Source organism: Hippichthys cyanospilos, chromosome 1, assembly GCF_059441005.1.
Source record: "Hippichthys cyanospilos isolate Australia breed blue-spotted pipefish chromosome 1, RoL_Hcya_1.0, whole genome shotgun sequence".
Taxonomy (NCBI): domain Eukaryota; kingdom Metazoa; phylum Chordata; class Actinopteri; order Syngnathiformes; family Syngnathidae; genus Hippichthys; species Hippichthys cyanospilos.
This window is the reverse complement of record NC_142369.1, coordinates 19011432-19028333: the sequence shown is the minus strand read 5'-3', so window position 1 is coordinate 19028333 and position 16902 is coordinate 19011432. Positions and strand designations below refer to the sequence as shown.

At 42.6% G+C, this 16902-nt stretch overlaps 2 protein-coding genes and 1 long non-coding RNA gene across 7 annotated transcripts in view; 1 reads left to right on the top strand and 2 right to left on the bottom strand.

Annotated features, from left to right (window-relative positions):
* Positions 1-1751, top strand: part of slc20a2 (solute carrier family 20 member 2) — a 46310-nt gene extending 44559 nt beyond the window's left edge. For all 5 annotated transcript variants that reach the window (XM_088420049.1, XM_088419735.1, XM_088419973.1 and 2 more), the window contains exon 11: positions 1431-1751. In XM_088420049.1, the coding sequence (XP_088276175.1) occupies positions 1431-1595 (165 nt within the window). In that variant the 3' untranslated portion in view covers positions 1596-1751. The remainder of the gene's footprint in view (positions 1-1430) is intronic.
* Positions 533-2748, bottom strand: LOC148429548 (uncharacterized). The gene is made up of 2 exons (XR_015866232.1): positions 2624-2748; positions 533-1672 (listed from the first exon to the last, which is right to left on the bottom strand). It is a non-coding gene; the product is annotated as an uncharacterized LOC148429548 (long non-coding RNA).
* Positions 2749-7508: 4760 nt separating this feature from the next.
* Positions 7509-16450, bottom strand: LOC148429547 (E3 ubiquitin-protein ligase KCMF1-like). The gene is made up of 7 exons (XM_088420174.1): positions 16271-16450; positions 14535-14702; positions 12450-12589; positions 11065-11166; positions 10103-10283; positions 9404-9716; positions 7509-8994 (listed from the first exon to the last, which is right to left on the bottom strand). The coding sequence occupies exons 1-7, from the start codon at positions 16284-16286 to the stop codon at positions 8685-8687; spliced, it is 1230 nt and encodes a 409-aa protein (XP_088276300.1). The 5' UTR covers positions 16287-16450; the 3' UTR covers positions 7509-8684.
* Between the last annotated feature and the right edge of the window lie 452 nt (positions 16451-16902).

Below are 16902 nucleotides of genomic sequence, written 5' to 3'. Positions count from 1 at the left end.
AAATCCAAAGAAGGATTTCATTTAATTTTGAATATAACAATAGTTAAAAATGCCAATTGTTTAAGAATGTAGTCTGCAATAAATTGTATTTGCTAATTTTTATAAAACATTATCTAAGGTTCTGTAAGTATTATTGTATTTTAGGACTGAAACAACTATCAAATTATCGACATAAATTGCTCAGCATGCTTTTATTTTAAAGTTGTTCCCAGCAGCGTTCTGCTGCAACCGGTGCTCCCGACTCCCGATAGAAACAACACAACTTTGTTCACACGCCAATCAGAACGATAACGTACGATTTAATTATGCAGACGTCGACTTTGACGGCAGTCACGGCACCTGATGCCAATGTTAACCAGCGTCTCAGGCTCCTTTACAGCTGTGTCTAGCATTAATTAGCGGCTAGCTAGCGGCGCTTGCCGCTGTGATAAATGTAATTGAGTCTGCACACTTTGATGATGACAGCCTGTCAAGATAAGGCGTGGATATGGGGCTTGAGGACCCAAGTGCATGGAAGCTGAGAGTCAGGGAGTTTCTCCAAAATGCCATTTATTGACTAAAAACGGAAATATCTAACAAGGAACTTGTAATAACCAAATCAATCATATCCAAAATAATAAAGTACCATACCAAAAAGGAAGAATAATCTTAATGCATATAAAAAGCCGGCACAGGGCTCAGGAAAACAAGACGGCAACAAACGTTGCAAGTGACTTTGACAGACAAGGTGGGAGACAACCACAATGATCCGGAAGAAACAGGAAAATAAATACAATCCGAACTGAATGACGATGAACACCTGGACAAGACGCAAGTGGTGCAGGGAGCTGATTGGCTGAAGAAAGGGGACGGGTTAACAAAGACAGGTGGACGCAATTAAACTAACAAGACACTGACACTAAGGATGCGAAAAAACTGGGAGCAGAACATGACCCAGCCTGACACACTTGCCGTTATCGCTGATTCCTTTTTCACGGAGCCAGCTGAATCAGATGTGCTGTTTCGGGCGACCGATTGGTCTCGTCGATTAAAATTGATAAAGAGAGATTTGGAGGAGGAGAGAAGCGTGCTGCTAAGCACACACTTGAAATTGAGTACGAACAAATGTTATCCAAAAATTGATGCAAATTTTCCGTAGGGTATCCGAATAGCATTAACACTCAATAGCTGCAGCGAGTTGGTATACGACCCATGGAGCACTGAGCCATGCTGTTCCAGAAATCTGTTGGTAACTTTTATTTGCTATTGATATATATACAGTATATAACTACTAATATTGTGTATGTCTCTGATTTAAATATTATTATTGAGACTAAAAAACAGCCTGCAGCTCTCTGTAGTGTCTTTGCTGTGACATCTTTGCGCTTCCAATACGGTGAGCCCTGACGGAATTTTGTGCGGCACCTCGCCTCCATCGCCCCGTCCTGCAGGTGGGCTCCGTGGTGGCCGTGGGCTGGATCCGCTCCAGGAAGGCGGTGGACTGGCGTCTCTTCAGGAACATCTTTTTGGCGTGGTTCGTCACCGTGCCCGTGGCCGGCCTATTCAGCGCCGCCGTCATGGCCGTCTTCGTGTACGGCATCCTGCCCTACGTGTGAGAAGGGAGAGAGGCGCCGCCGCTGCCGCAGAGGAGGACCCGAGAGTCAGACAGGAAGACCAGAGAGTTGCTCGCTTGCTGGAGGTAAAGGAGAAAAAAAAAAGGCTGCGAGGAGGGTTGCTTCACAACCTACAGTACTGTACATACAGCTCAAATTCACGTACTGTATGCACGTCGCAAAAATATCAAACGTGGTTCATGGCAATTATTACTCCGAAAAAGCAACTGTACATATTTTTCATATTATACGGGAATTTGTGTGCTCAGCCAACCCATCTCACGTTAGCCGGCAAAGTGGAGGAAAGGATGATAGAGGGCTGATCTGATGGTCTCCGCTTCTTTATTTTTGATCACGATACAATGCACAAAAGAAAGATTCATCACAGAGTTGATTTTTTTTTTGTGTGCGCGTGTCTGTTTGTATGGATTTTTAATTGATGTATTATACCGTAAATCTGTACTGTAAATACTGACCTCAAGAGTTTGAGGGTGGGAGGGGGGGAAGAGAGGGGATTTGGGGGGGGGTGAATCGTGTTTTGTTGTATTTTTTTAAACTGTCGGGAAAGGGGGTTATTCTCTGCACCTTTTCATCATATTCAGAGTATGTTTGATTACGCTATTTTTATGAGAAATCAATCTATTTGCTCCTTCTATTATAACAAGTTGACCCTACAGGTGGCGGTAGTGCACCGCTTAGCCGGTTGCCACCCACCAATCCAATCAAAAGAAGACGAGGACCTATTGGCTGCCGGGTATCAGGCGGCTATATTTGAAGAATAGAAAAAAAAAGGTGATTCTCCCGAGACCCACCGTGCCAAAGCCAAATACTTTCAATGCCGTGACAACTTTGAAAAAGGTGCAAGGTGCAGCCAGAAGCCAAAACACTAGAAAAATGCTCATATCTGCCTTTTTCTCCTTTTCCGTTTGGTCTCACGTGACAAATGTGCTCAAACGAGATGCCTCAATGTGTCATATCGAAACGATAGTACAGTATTATTATAGGTATGAATATTAATATGCAGAGCTTACTGTATCTCATCACATGTGTAGCTCATCTAAACCTGCTGTCTGATTCCTAGGAAGTAGAATGATGTCGTCTGTACTGATCATCACCAGCGTTTTGACTGGGTCATGTGACCTGTAGTTGAACAAAAGCATTAATCTTATTTTGATTCAGCTGAACAAAATCAAGTTGCTTGTGGTGTTTTTGTTTTTCTTCTTTTTTTTTTCCTACTTTATTTCCGAACATGAACAAATCCATACTTACATGGTAGCCACTTGCCTTTTGTAACACGCCGTGTTTCCTCCATGCTCAGTGATTACAAACTGTGGTGTTTACATTGTAAACTACCAACGAGTATTAGGGCCATACTGAAAACTAAGAAGTTAAGATCACGCTTCGAGATTTAAAGTCAGATTTTTCCTATCAATTTAAAGAGACTTTTTAAAAATTAACGATATTCTATGTATAATCTATAGAACCATGACTGGAAAAATACTCTAAGAAATATGACTTTTTTTCATGAAAATATGCAGCTGTTTTAATCTGTCAATCTAAATGTATATTATAAAATAAACTGATTTTTTTCAAGTGCAACACTTTTACTCTTGTATTACGTCTTGAAAAGAAGGCAATTAACTCATGAAAACACTACTACTCTCAAAACATTATTCCTACAAATAGGAGGCAATAAGTTTATAATACTGTTTCTAATATTCAACTTAAGATAGTAGGGTGACATATTTGTTTAATTTTACTACAATATTACAATGTCAAAAACAAAATGTAAATAAAAAATACACAACTTTGCATTCATACTATTACTACTAATCTAAAAAGTAGGACTTCATTCTCACAGGATTGTGACCAATAATGAATATATACAGCTTTAAACTCAAAAATGTATTTGTTTAAAAAAACGAATATGCAATTTTGTGACACTGTTGTGTTTTAGAAATGTGACTTATCTCAAATATTCGAGTGCATTCCCTATTTACCATATCACAGGTTCTATCTCAAATATACTTTTCCCTAAAAAAAAAACAAAAAACCCTAAACTTGTAAAATTATGATTATTATCCCGAAAATAAACAACCTTAAGGGACATCAAACTTAAGATTGTAATTGTATTTTTTTTTTCTTGATGTATCCCCTTGTAAAGCTTTCATAATGATTTGCTTTGTTGTTGTTTTTTGTCAGCTTGGCCCTAACACTCATTGCTAGTATCCATATCATGATGACTGGGGGAAAAAAAAAAAGTCAACTCGCCTCACGATGCCAATGACCGTTTTCACACATGAACCAGAAGTGTCTAGCGAGAGAGATGAGAGACGTTTTGCGTGTTATTTTTGTAGCTGCAGCGGCCGGCGCTAACCACCGCTATGTCGCTCGAACGCTGCAAGGGTTTAACGAGAGAGCTTTCATCAAGACAATATATTTTTCTACAATATTTTAACCGGGGACATGCGACGGCTGCCGATAGTTTCAAACAGAATCTCCCATGTTTGTGTTTGGAATTTGTGGACTATGCCATACTTTGTAATTTTGTTTCCCTTCTGCTTGGGGGCATACTGTAAGTGCAGGACCGCACCCATCTTGCTAGCGCTAGCCGCGTAGTCGGTGGGCTATAAATGGAGAGAGAAAAAAAGTACACGATGGTAAAAGATGGATAGGGCATAGTACACGATATTTTATTTGGGGTTACTCGTGTGTGTGCCTTGTTTTTGTTTTCACCAAATCCCTGGTCTTAAATGTCCTTGTGGGGACCTCTTGCATTTGTGGGGATCATTTTGGTGGATCCCACAAGTTTAAATCTCTTAAATCTCAACACTTGCGTTTAGAGGTTAAATTGAATTTTGGCTGATGTTAGGGTTAAGGGTGAGGCAGTCCGTTGTGATGTTAGGGGCGAGGAAACGCATAATGTCAATGGGATGTCCCCACTATGACAGAAAAACCCACTTGTGTGTGCGCACATGCCTGTGTGTGTGTGTGTGTGTGTGTGGGGGGGGTGTTATGGAATTACAGCAATAATGGAACAGAATGGTGAGGCTAGTGTAAAAGCTATACAATATGGGTAAAGGTTTAACTGGATTGTGAGGACAAACCTTTGCTGGTGGTTGCTTGTGCGTGTTTGTGAGGGGGCAGGGGGCTCAAATACAGCAATAACGGAACAGGATTGTCAAAGACGCGTGGTCGGAATTAGTTAGCATCTATTAAAAAGACGATTGTTCACCACCAACCAACGTGGGCTGGTAACATGCTAGCACCCATCCCACCCATTTGTTGGGAACTCCCACCGCCCTGTCTTTGTCAAAAATCAGAGGCACATAGCGCGAGCTATAGCAAACATCAGCCTCTAGCAGGAGTGTGCGTTGAACAAATTTGATAAATGGCGCTCGTGGAAAAACATTGGAGCAGTGAATAAGTTGGGGAAAATCAAATCCGGTGAACACTTGGAACACAACACATTTTTCATGTAAATTTTGCTCGAGAAAAGTTGAGCATTCATTCAAATGTGAACACAAAGGAGCAAAAAATGTTTTCCTGTTCTGGATTTTTAAATTTGAATTCAAGTCATGCTTTAGTTTAATGACAGAAATCGATGCTTTATGAATTTTTTTCTTTAAGGGTCCAAGTGTTCACTGCCTGTCGTAAAAAAAGCGAGGTACAACTTAGCGCTCATCTCCTTGTGATCGCCAATAGAGGGCGACATTCTGTGCCATTGGAGTATGCTTATGAGACAGAATGTTTTTTTTTTCTTGCCTGCTCAAAAATGTCGATGTTGCTCTCTGCGCGTAGCTCCGCCCTGCTGTGCTCCGCCCTGCTGTGATAGCCCCTCCCCCCTGTATAAGTGTGCAGAACTATCAGTTTGCGTCTGAATGACATATGGGCTATCGTGGTTGAACGTAGTGATCGCAGTCCTCGGCCCACATGCGGCCTTTTCCAGCTCCGTGTTGTCTTTTGAATGCTTAGCGCTACTTCCTGTCCGCTCGCTGCATCATGTCTAACTGTGTGGATTTAACAAACAACGAAAAAAAAAGAAAACTGTAGCCTGCTTCAACAAAATCTTACTCTGATTTGCTTCTGTTGTTCTGTAATGTCTTTATTTAAGATTTTAGTGAGGAAAACTGTCTGCATTAAACTATAAATTATGGGAATTAAAATTACAAAGAACACTCAACATTCTACTGTGTTGTGTCTTTTCTTCATGGCTAAGCATATCGTTCTTACACTTTCCGACTTATATTAATTACCCACATGCAATACATCCCAGACTGGTCATTAACCAATTGGAGTGCACACAAACAACTTTTACACCAATAGACAATTTCGAGTCCTAAGAATTTAACATTTTTTTGTATCATTTTGACGAACTTTTAGATCTAATATCTTGCTTTAAGATTTAAAATGTATAACTTTTGAGTGCTTAAGTCTCCCCCTCTCAAAAAATGGATTGAATATCAAAAGAAGCAAGAAATACATACCTGAGAGAATTAATTTAAAAAATGTTTCAGGAAGGATTTTCTTTGGTATTCCTTTTTTTTTTTTAATCTCAAAAGTAAGGTGTTTTTCCCCCAAACCCTTTTGTACAGCCGAACTGTACAGCAAGGATTTTTCTTTAATCTTGCTTACTTTAAATGAAGCACCTCATTATGGCCAAGTATATACAGCCATTTTTAAACGACCAAGAACAGCAAGGTGAATTTTTTTTGTTGACGACCTTGTATCGGAAGGCATAAAAAAATGACTGCAAAGCCTTACAGGATCATTTATGGAAGGAAGCCACAACTCAAGTCAACTTAAGACAAATTGTATAGGACGTTGGGCATGATATAATATCCTCGAGATTTACTTTTCCCATGAATTTATTATTTGTAAAGTTTTAGTGGGTCATAATTCATGTGAGAAACAAGACTTCCAGGAAATTTGTGATTTATACTGCCCACACAGCTTCAAGTTTTTTTTTTTAATCCACACTTTTCTGCGCCCTAATTTGAGTTTATAATTCTTCGAATGCGCCACCTCTTTGCTCGTACAGTTGAACCTCTAGATACGAATTTAATCCGTTCTGGAGTGCAGTTTCTTTCCTGCATCATAGAGAATCACATTCTGCATGTAAATTGCCTAATTTGTTCCAAACTTGAAGTAAATGCCATATCAAATTTTATAATATTGTACCTTAGCTTTCGAAAAACACGATGTTTGGCATTTCTTTTTTTATCTCAGTGTAATTAAAAGTCCACTATGGTGAAAGGCTAATAGGTGTGGTTTCTCTATAAAGAGAAACAAGGCACAATTACCAACTAAATTGGGACTTTTATCCCAAACAAACGCAACGCGTACGACCTAGCGCGAGCTAATGCTAACGTTCGTTCACGTTTGGAAACAAATTGAAGTAACTCTCCCATGGGGGACCAACTCACCTATGACGGATGCACACTGGGGAAATACACAACTTCACTATCAAAGTAACTTATTGGCGCGTCATAAACCCAAACGAAGTCACGCGTAGCAACATCACAACTGCTCTCGCTCTCTCCACCTGACTCCCTCGATCGAAATGCCAGCGCCAACAGTGACCAGATGCCGACTAGAATGTTGTAGACTGGCGAGCTGTACTGTGCAGCACATCCAAAGGGGAGCATGACATTGAACGTGAGAGATTCTGATCAACGGGAAAGCAGGATACCGGTGCAGTGGTATGACACGTTTAACGCATGCGGGAATTTCAACTTTTCTCTTGGAGGATGCGAGTTAGCGAGTGTATTGATTTTTTTCTTGTATTATGACGCAAAAATTCGGCCAATGTTTACTTGTAAACTCAATATTTCGTGTACAGAAGCATTCGTACCTAGGGGTTTCACTGTACATACAACAGCCATTGGTGTCAGAAGCATAAAGGCTTCTGGGATATGGAGTCCTTATAAGTCGCTCTTTATTGAGTCACACATTTGCACTGTGAAAATAAACACCAAGTTGTTGTACGATACACTCACAGCCACTTCATTCATATCACATATTCATACTCGCACTAACTTTCACACATACAAAAGCACGTAAACGCATCCAAAAACTTAAGAGTGCAATAGCAGCATTTTGTTAGTCGATTTCCATCCAAAACATGTTTATTGTGGTCCACACCGAAAGGTCAAGTGAGCCGGCAAGTTCCTACATTGCACGTCTTCTTCACGAGGCCTCTCACAGATCCACGGGAGCACAGAGAGAAGTTAGCCGAGAAAAATAAAAGAACATACTTTTTTTTTTTTTCCTTCAGCTCCCTCTAGGTCCTCTTTGCATTTACTAGGCGTGGAGACGGCATACACGCGCGTGTGCGCACACACACACACAATCACAAAAAAAGGTCCGAGTGAATGGTTGCATGTGATATAAAGTCCGGTAGTGTGTCCAGTCACTAGAAAGGGAGATGTGCGTGTGTACATGAAGCTTCATCATGCGTATTAGCTCGTAACAGCAGTTTGTTGGGGGGCCTCCTCACGTGGCCAGCGTGTGAGTTAAGTGATTATCAGCTTTCATATAGATTTGCTTTTGTTTTTATAATAGATTTATATAGTTCTGTGACACATTCACTCGTCTAACTCGTATTTTACGTACATACGGACATGTGGGGACGGGACAAAATCATCCATCCATCCATGTTCTGTAGCCGCTTATCCTCATTAGGGACGCAGGCCTGCTGGTGCCTATCCCAGCTGTCTTTGGGCAGTAGGCGGGCGACACCCTGTGAACTGGTTGCCAGTCCTTTTCAGGCCACGCAGAGACCAACAACCATTCGCGCAACCGATCACACCGAAGGACAATTTAGAGTGTCCAATTCACCTTCCATGCTTGTTTTTTGGAATGTGGGAGGAAACCGGAGCGCCCGGAGAGAACCCACGCAGGCTCGGTGAGAACATGCAAACTCCACACAGGAAGGCCGGAGCAAGGTGGATTTGAACTCCGGATCCTCAACTGTGAGCCGGACGTGCTAACCACTCTTCCACCGAGCCGCCCATGACAAAATCAGTGACGAGTAAAAATAAATGGAAAAAAGGGAGTGGGTGGAGGGTGGGGATCAGTCTTTTTGCCCTATCAAAGGGAAGGGGCCGGAGGCTCTTTCTTGGCAGGGGGGGCAGCGGAACTCTCTTTGAGATTGAGGTTCTCCAGCGCCACGTCCAGAGTCATCACCTCCACGCAGCCCATGGACTGGAAGTCGGAGAAATTGCGCAACGAGCCGGGACGGCGCCGGCGACGGTGGTGGTCGGCGACGTCGTCGTCGTCATCGAGGCGGTGCTCCGCCAGAAGCGTGGACAGCAAAAGCTCCGTCACAAACAAGCTCCTGTCCGCCCACTGCGCTTCGCACGCCTGACGCTCCGCCTCGGACACCCGCGCTTCGCTCAGCCTGTGGATGGAGGGCATGGCTTCAAGAAAAATTTGAAATGCGTTTTGGCAGCCAATGGAAAATTTGAAGTGATATGTGTCCTTGAACGTATGTATTTTTGACATGTCTACTTTTTGTGATTTTTCCTCTTGCTGGATATGCTCACTGAATATGAGGGGCATATGAACAATTTTATGTATCGTGTATAAAAAGCATAGATGACTACTTCAATATAAGAAATGTGTTGTCAACCACTGAATCTATCTCCACATTATTCTAATAAACAAATAAAAACATATCATTTTAATTTAGCCTACTGAACGACCACTAAATTGACAGGTTTTGCCCCTTCCAATTTACAAGCATCGCGATCAGAAATTCGCACTGGAATGTTCTGATCCAACTATAGAGCTGGTAAAAAGAAGCTGACCTGCTTAGTAGAAAGTGGGAGCTGTGCTGCGATTGCTGGGCAAGGCTCTCCGAAGGGCCGGCGTTGCTGTTGTGGTTGGCGCTCAGGTTGGGGTTGTTGGTGGCGGCGGCGGCTGAGTTGGCGTTGAGGATGGTGTTGGCGCGCCCGCCGCGCGTGGCATTGCGTGCCGTCTCCAGCTGCTGGCGCGCCGCCTGCGCCTGCTGCCGCTCGAGCTGGAGCTGCATCTGGAGCTGCTGAAGCTGCGAGGCCGACGGACCCGAGCTCAGCTGGCCGCCGGCAGAGCGTCGTACGCCCGACAGTTGCGATAGAAGTTCTGAGGAAAAAACGAAAACGTTTCATTGACTTGGGCGAGAATTTACAGGAAGAAAACGATTTTAAATATCTATGCTATTCCTCGATCACGCGCAAAAAGAAATCAAATGTGGATTTACGTATGTGGCTCGTGCACTCCGTTGAATTCGGCACAGCCGGATTCTGGCCTTCATTTTTTGACGTCTTACGGCCATGCGGACTTTGCTACCGCATTTTGACTGACTTGAAGTGGCAGCTCCACAATACACTCTGCTTAACGGCCCAGCTTGTGGCGAGGAGTCCCATCAGCCTCATTAGAGCACAGCTGGAGCCCATGGGGCAAATTCCAACTACTCACCACGACTAAAATGGGCTCCCGTTTACAACGTGGCTTGGGTTGTGACGTACCTGCGATGGGGTCCATGGCCTCTCGACTGTAATTGGAGCTTTGAGTGGAGTTCTGACTTGTTGAGAGCCCCCCAGTGGTGTTGCTAGTAAAGTGCATGTTGGACCTGCGCGCGCGGGGGCCGCCCAATCCGCGGCCAGGGTGGAACATCCGCCTTACGTGCCGCACGCCGCTGGACTCATCGTGAATAGCGCAGTTAAGGACTCATGCAAGCATTTTTTCCACAATGATCTTACTGTGAATGCTGAACATTAAAATATCACAAAAAAGGTGATGCATCATTTTCAGAAGAAAGCAACATCATCATCTTGTGCTACGTAGCGTGGCAAGTTGTAAGACGTGACACCATAGCCAGACACAAAAAGAGGCAGCGTTTTGCCACGTTTCACTTCTTCAAAATGCTTCTATCAACAGACGGTCACAACAGCATTGCCAGAGCGGAGCACGTCACATTCAAAACAGATACAGACGAGCCAATCCTTCAAAGTGATACGGAGCCATGTTTGCAGCTGCGCGGCTGACATTACATTTCCTCTCATTAAAGCCAATGAGGAAAATACCACCATGGCTTTAACACCTGTGGGGGCTTCACAATATATACTGTAATTTGACGAATGATGGGTTTAATCGAAATGATCTAAAACAGCGTTCGCAGTTGTGAATGTGCCATTGTCGTTCCTTCAGTTTTGCTGAAGATCGCCTTGCCCTTGATCTTTATTAAGTGTAAAAGGTTAGAAATGCAAACATTTCGATCTTGTCTCTTAGCTTGCCGCAATAGCAGCAACGTAGTTCTTCTACCCAAATGATGGGCAAATATTTTACTTTTTTTGATGACAAAATTATTTAAGTTGTTTGATTAATTGTTTGGGCGCTGTAACAGTTGTAACAAGTATATATTACATGTTGTACCACTGATACAAAAACCTCAAAATTCTGTGACTGTGGGGATAAAAACAAAGGATATCAGGTCTCTGGGTGCTCTGTGTTCAAGTGTGAGGTGAGCAGCAAAATCATCTGTCACGTGATTGGGGTCCCCGCCGGGCAGCGCTGCACAAATGGGGCAGATCTGCATGATCACAAAACAGATGGAGGTGAAGAAAAGGAATAAGGTTTCCCTAACTGGTAGCAGTAATAATTGTGTATTGCCACAAAATCGTGACAAAGCAGGATTGACTGTCACCAGGCTGCCTTTACAAAAGAGACATGTTGTGAAACCTGTTTTTGCTTCATTTTGTGATGGTTGGTATTTGTTTCAAAGGACTTTAGCTTAGAACTACATCTTTCATCTTAAGTGAATGAGGAAACTAATTGCTTAACTACCACAGTTAAATATCAAATACAGTAAAAGTTGGTGAATGTTACTCATGCCGATGATAAGTGAATGGATGGGATGGTACAAGATGATGTAAGATGGTTTAGCCAATAAGGGACCACTAGCCCGTGAGCCTTAACTATATACAGTGGAACCCCTAGATACGAACGCTTCTGTAAATGAAATATTCACTTTACGAGTAAAAATTCGGCCACAATTGTGTCTCTTAATACGAGAAAAAAATGCAATATATGAGCGATAGCTTGCATGCTCCAAGAGAAATCTTGGAATGCCTGCACGCATTACACGTGCTATACCACTGCACAAGTATCCTGCTCTCCAATTGGTCAGAATCCCTCACATTCTGGCCAGCGTCATTATTCACGATCTTGTGAGTGCGCTTTCCGAAGACAACGGAGCAAGTAGGCCTACTAGATTTCAAGGCTTCACCTGGGTGCTTCGATAAATTTAATAAGAGGGCTTGCATTCATTGTTGTTTTGTGTGTGTGTATTTATTTATTTTTTTTAAATTAAAGTTCAAGTGGAATTAAAGCTACTGTTTAAAGCCATTTTTTTCAGGAAAAAAAAATCTGTTGAAAATTAAAGTTTCAATGTTTTCCTTTTTTTAAAAAATTAAAGTTCAAGAGGAATCGAAGCTACTGTTTAAAGCCATTTTTTTTCAAAGAAAAATTTGATGAAAATTAACGTCAGCAGGATGCTTGAGTTATAAATTAAGTAGAACCTTTCTTTATTACCTTTGACAGAAAGTAAAACAATGCTATGATGCATAAACTGCATCAAAAGGAGTTGGGGGGGGGGGGGGGGGGGGGTGCCACACGACCTCGTGCCATTTTGCTGCTTTTCGTCCTGGCTGGTCAGTCACAAGTTGACGTCAAGGGGCTGAAGTACCTCAGCGTGACGCACGTTGAGGACGTACAGTACCTTCCAAATCTAATTGACGTTCTCAGACTAATGTTGTTACACTGCTGGGAAAGATAATGCTCTACTTGGTGAAATACATCTTGAGAGCGACATACCACTTCTGTGGAGGTCTCCGTGTGCTCGGCGGCCACGTGCTCCTGCAGGGACATCTCGGTGTAGCCCATTCTGCCACAGTAGGGACACGTGAAGGCCTGGGGCTGCTCCACCGAGAACGCTTCGCCGCCGTAATACAGGTCTGAAGGCAGAAGGGATGGGGCGTCAAAGCGTGCTCCACAGTCTTTCATCTGTTCAGCCAAATAGTGATTACTACTTGAGAGAGGACTGTGGTGCACCTTGCCGCCTTGCTTGTTTCTACTTTTTCAATCATGCAATCATGTAAGTAAGTAAGCTAATAAATAAATAAGGGCTATAATGTATTATGCAGTCGCTATTGACTTGTTTGGTGTATTTAGGTGGAATGATGCTTCTAAATGAACTCTATGCCAATCTTCTGAAGGCAGTAATAGACATTAATTTGTAAAAGTGAGCATTATCATTTTTGAAAAATAGAGTGCAATACCAAACTGTGAGGATATGTTTTTTTCACTGGCATCTCAATTTAATGTATTTGTTTCCTTAAACAGGCCTCTTTATTTTCTCTCGGTAACAGAGATAACTTCCTGTCTACAGTTCCTGAAAGTTTCTCAAAGTGTCCTATTGGGATGACACAGACCAAACTTAAATGCAGAACAAATTGCCCTAAGTGCCTACAGCAGAGTTCCAGACTACTTTTGTCACAATTTGTTGTGGTATAAAACTGATTTAGAGAAAGACCAAATGGCAAATTAACTTCATGCCGAGAAATTGACATAAATTGTATGTATGTTTTTTTTCATATAATGTATGTATTTGAAACAATGTATCAATTTGTATTGATTTCAACTGATAAGATGGAAATAAATGATTTGAGAAGGAAAAGGACGAGTTTAACGGTTGACAAGTCAACCACTGTTACAATAAATTTTAATAACCCGATAAGACATGAGCAGAATAATACACCGCCTGAAGTGTTTTCACTTAGTTCACTGTTTTCATTTAAAAAATATATAAATGTTGCTTTTTCTTTTCTTATCTGTTTTATTGTTCCATATATTTATAATGAAACCGTTTTTTGTAAAGGAAGACTCATTAACAAATAATAATAATGTATTGATAGTGTGTGAATTTCCCTTGTAATGTTAAACTATTTCCCCTCCAGGGTTGTAAAATTCTGTCTTTTATAATTGTTAAAAATGGCTTAGGGAACTATGTGATTAGGCAAAGAGTATGGCAGCGAGGAGATGAAGTAATGCCCCTGCACGCGAAAATTGCACACATTTTTTTCTTTATGGCCGCTTTTATGCTGCTTTCACCTTGTTACAACTCCATGGCTCTCACACAGTTGTCATGGCAACGAAAGCAGCCACACCGGAGTCCAGCGGTAAAAAAAGTGAGCAACGGCTCATTTGCGTAAGACAAAATGACCCCCAAAAAATTGAATAATTCCAACAGAGAGTTAACAAGTGAATATTAAGTGTGACAGATCGTCCACATAATTCATGTTGAGTAATCCTTACAAAAAAAAAATTCTAAGTTTAGATTTAAGAGTCTTAGAAGCACTAGTTAACAACCTCGACCTAAATTTTCTGAAGATACCAAACCAGAGAAAAGCAGACCAAAAACTGAAGGCGTGAAGAAATGCTTGGGCCACTATCCCACTGAGGGCTGAACACTGACGAGTGTCCACGAACGTAGCGGCTCTTTTGAACTCCTCAAGGGTTGTTCGAAGTCGCCAGAGGTAATCACAATGTCGCCAGAGGTCACCACAAGGCCGGCAGGGGTCATTAGATGCTGCTCTTGTCACAAGAGAAGTCTGAATGCCGCCCCAAGGTCGCTCAAAATTTCCTTGCAACAAGAGCAACGTCCGGTGACCTCTGGCGACCTTGTGGCGAAGAGATCAAAAGAGCTGCTACCTTTGCAGACACACAGCAGCCTTCACCCCTCAATGAGATATCGGCCTTAAAAACAACAATCTCACGCAAGACACACTCACCATACAGTAGCTTCACAGTCTTGAGAAATAAACATGAAACTTAGGACTAGTGGACAGATTTTGTCAGAGCCTAATTAGCCACAGTCACATTAGCATCAGCGGTACTCACCAAAGTCGACTCGTGTCAAAATGCACTGCATGGGGTGCTCTGTGGTGTGTCTGGTGGTGGTGGCGCCGCTCTCATAGCACGACGCACACAAGTCGTAGTCGTAGCAGATTAAACATTTGTAACGTCGGCCTCTGAAGTTTCCTTTCAAACACGCATCGCAGCTCACGCCTGAAAACACAAACAAGATAGGACATCAGCCATAGGTGGCAGGTTTTTTTTTTTTTTAACAGATTTTGAGGCTCCTTTATGTGATTTTAGAGGTGTGTATGTAATTGGTAGCACTTTTGCATTAGAAAGTAGCTCTTGCTTTCAAAAAAGTTGGTTACCCCTCTTATCAAGTATTAAAAATCTATACAATCAATCCATCCAAGTATTTAAAACTGGTTTTGCCCGCATTAGGGTACTTCAGTCTATCCCGGCTAACTTTGGATAAAAGCTAAGGCACACCCTTGGAGGGGGCCGCATACATATACAGAAACAAACATTCACTTTCAGTCTTGAATGAACCAAGCATGTTTATGAAATATGGCACCTAACCACCATTGCACGGGGGCTCTCGTCATTGTATCGCATTGATCAAAACACTACAATGTCCCTAAGGACTAAAACAGAAATGGCTGGTGGATACAAGAAAAAAAGGTCACCCATCTGTGCAATAAACAATAGTGATGGAGTATACAGTGCAACATTAGACAATGGCATTCATTCGATTGTTCTTTCGGATGTGACATAAAACACATACAGGTAGTATAGAACAAAGCGTTATTCAGTAGTCAAATATTGTCTGTAATTTCTGTAACGTATGTATGTAATGTAATTGATATGTTTGTTTTATATTCGGCTAAAATTTCTTTTTGTTTCCACAAACATTTGCAATGGGGGTGCTTGGAAAATGCGCTTTCTAAAAGGGGTCCCTAACTCCAAAAACTTTTCAGAAACCCTGGTTTAGAGATTACCTGCTTCAAAAATGAATACGTTTATTTGACGGTTCTCGTTTTAAGCTAATCCTAGCTCAAAGTAGAGGGGGAACTGTCAAGGTAGTACTGACACTTGTAGAGGAATTAAAAGTGAGTGCAGGTTTGTGTAGGGCCGCTTAGCCTGATTATGCAGTCTTCACCGTGCTTTTCCGTACAGCTTTTCAAACATCATTTACAACGAGTCCCCTCATGGTCTAAATATTAACAAGGGACTTTTTGAAGCCCGGGCAAGGTTGGCCGCAAGGACATACTTGCGCAAAATATTTGCCCCACGTTAGCTCACCAAGCCCAAGGTACTGAGGGGGCAACTTTAGAGCAGAGAGGCGGCTCGCTCTGAAGCGAAACCGGCGACGTGCGAGAGCAGCCTCGCCCCCAATCGCAGTTGCCTATTCTCTCCACCCCTCCACCGCGCCGCGCCGCAGCTCAGCCTGGTAACCATAACCAAGCCGGAGCCAGACTTCTGTTAGCCGCCATGCTAACATTAGCGCGTTAGCTCCACTAAGCAGACGTTCCCCGGGCGTCTTCCGCCTATTTGACAGCGCCGTCTCGGGCTTCATTTACCAATATAACACGCGCGTCAGCCATCATCGAACCACTAAACTTGTCGACAGTCCCGTTAACCGGTTTGTCATCGCGCGGCCGCGCCGCTAACATTAGCCACAGTGACTACTAGGTAAGATATTGTAGATTAGCACCGCCGCCGTCAACGTTTCACTCAAACGCCGACCTTGCTCGCTAAATCAGCGCCGCGTTTCTCACCTTCATGACGGGACATCCTACTAGGCCCAAAGCGGTCCCTTGCTCGGGCCTGTCTCGCAAAACCGAAAGGAAGATATATTAGTGGAGAGAAGGAGAAGCCGGGGCTGGCTGGCTGTCCCTGGCCTCTTCCCTCATGAAGGATCCGGTGTGCCGCTGCCCTCCCTGCGTCCGCCTCCTGCTGTGTCACCGCTCCGCTCATCGCTAATCCGAACACACGGTGGCGGTGGTGTCTTTGCTTTGGAATCACAGCCCCGCTAACGGCCGTCCACCGCGGGTTCAATACATCGTTATGGTATAAAAGATAATGAAATTAATGCATTAAAACGATTCGTTTTTGGAAAAAAATCAATAATCAACAGCGATTAGTGGCATTTTTCAAGATCTTATTCACGAAGCTTGTAATGTAAAAGTCTTGGAATTAACGTAAAGTCATCAATTAAAAAATAAGATTTGCTTTCAAATGCTGTCGCTGATAGATTTATTTGATCATTGAATACGATTGTTTTCCTGTAAATGCATCTAATAACGAAACAGATTAATACTCATTAGAATTCTTGCATTTCGGCTTCTTTTAGAACACAGGTGTCAAACTCAAGGCCCAGGGGGCCAAATCCGGCTTGCAACATCCTTTT